We start from the raw sequence: 393 nt of genomic DNA, 5'->3' as shown, positions 1-393 counted from the left end.
TCGAAGTGTAGCTACGAGGCTATGGGAGATTTATTATCGGCCATTACCGCCACCACCGCTACCCGACCCACTCCCTACTCCAACACCATGTCCGGAACCGCCACCAACACCGACTCCTATACCAATTCCAATTCCAACTCCAATTCCTCCACCATGTCCACCTCCTATTCCCCCTCCTTTTCCTCCTCCTGCCCCACCACCTACACCTCCACCCGCACCAAAACCACCACCATGACCTGATCCTCCTCCTACTCCACCTCCACCACCACCTCCAAATCCGCCTCCTCCTCCTACTCCTCCAGCACCTCCGACCCCAACTCCACCACCTGCACCAAATCCACCACCATGGCCTGACCCTCCTCCAAGACCACCACCTCCTCCTCCTCCTCCACC

General features: G+C 58.3%; 1 protein-coding gene across 1 annotated transcript in view; it reads right to left on the bottom strand.

Moving 5' to 3' along the window:
* Positions 1-33: 33 nt before the first annotated feature.
* Positions 34-393, bottom strand: part of LOC124891572 (glycine-rich cell wall structural protein 1-like) — a gene marked incomplete at its 5' end in the record, with an annotated part of 1,088 nt that continues 728 nt past the window's right edge. Inside the window, one exon of the mRNA XM_047403287.1 lies at positions 34-386. Coding sequence (XP_047259243.1) covers positions 34-386 — 353 coding nt within the window. The remainder of the gene's footprint in view (positions 387-393) is intronic.

This window comes from Capsicum annuum, unplaced genomic scaffold, assembly GCF_002878395.1.
Source record: "Capsicum annuum cultivar UCD-10X-F1 unplaced genomic scaffold, UCD10Xv1.1 ctg37657, whole genome shotgun sequence".
Lineage (NCBI taxonomy): Eukaryota > Viridiplantae > Streptophyta > Magnoliopsida > Solanales > Solanaceae > Capsicum > Capsicum annuum.
The sequence above is the reverse complement of the archived record's forward strand: the minus strand, read 5'-3'. Positions and strand labels throughout refer to the sequence as shown.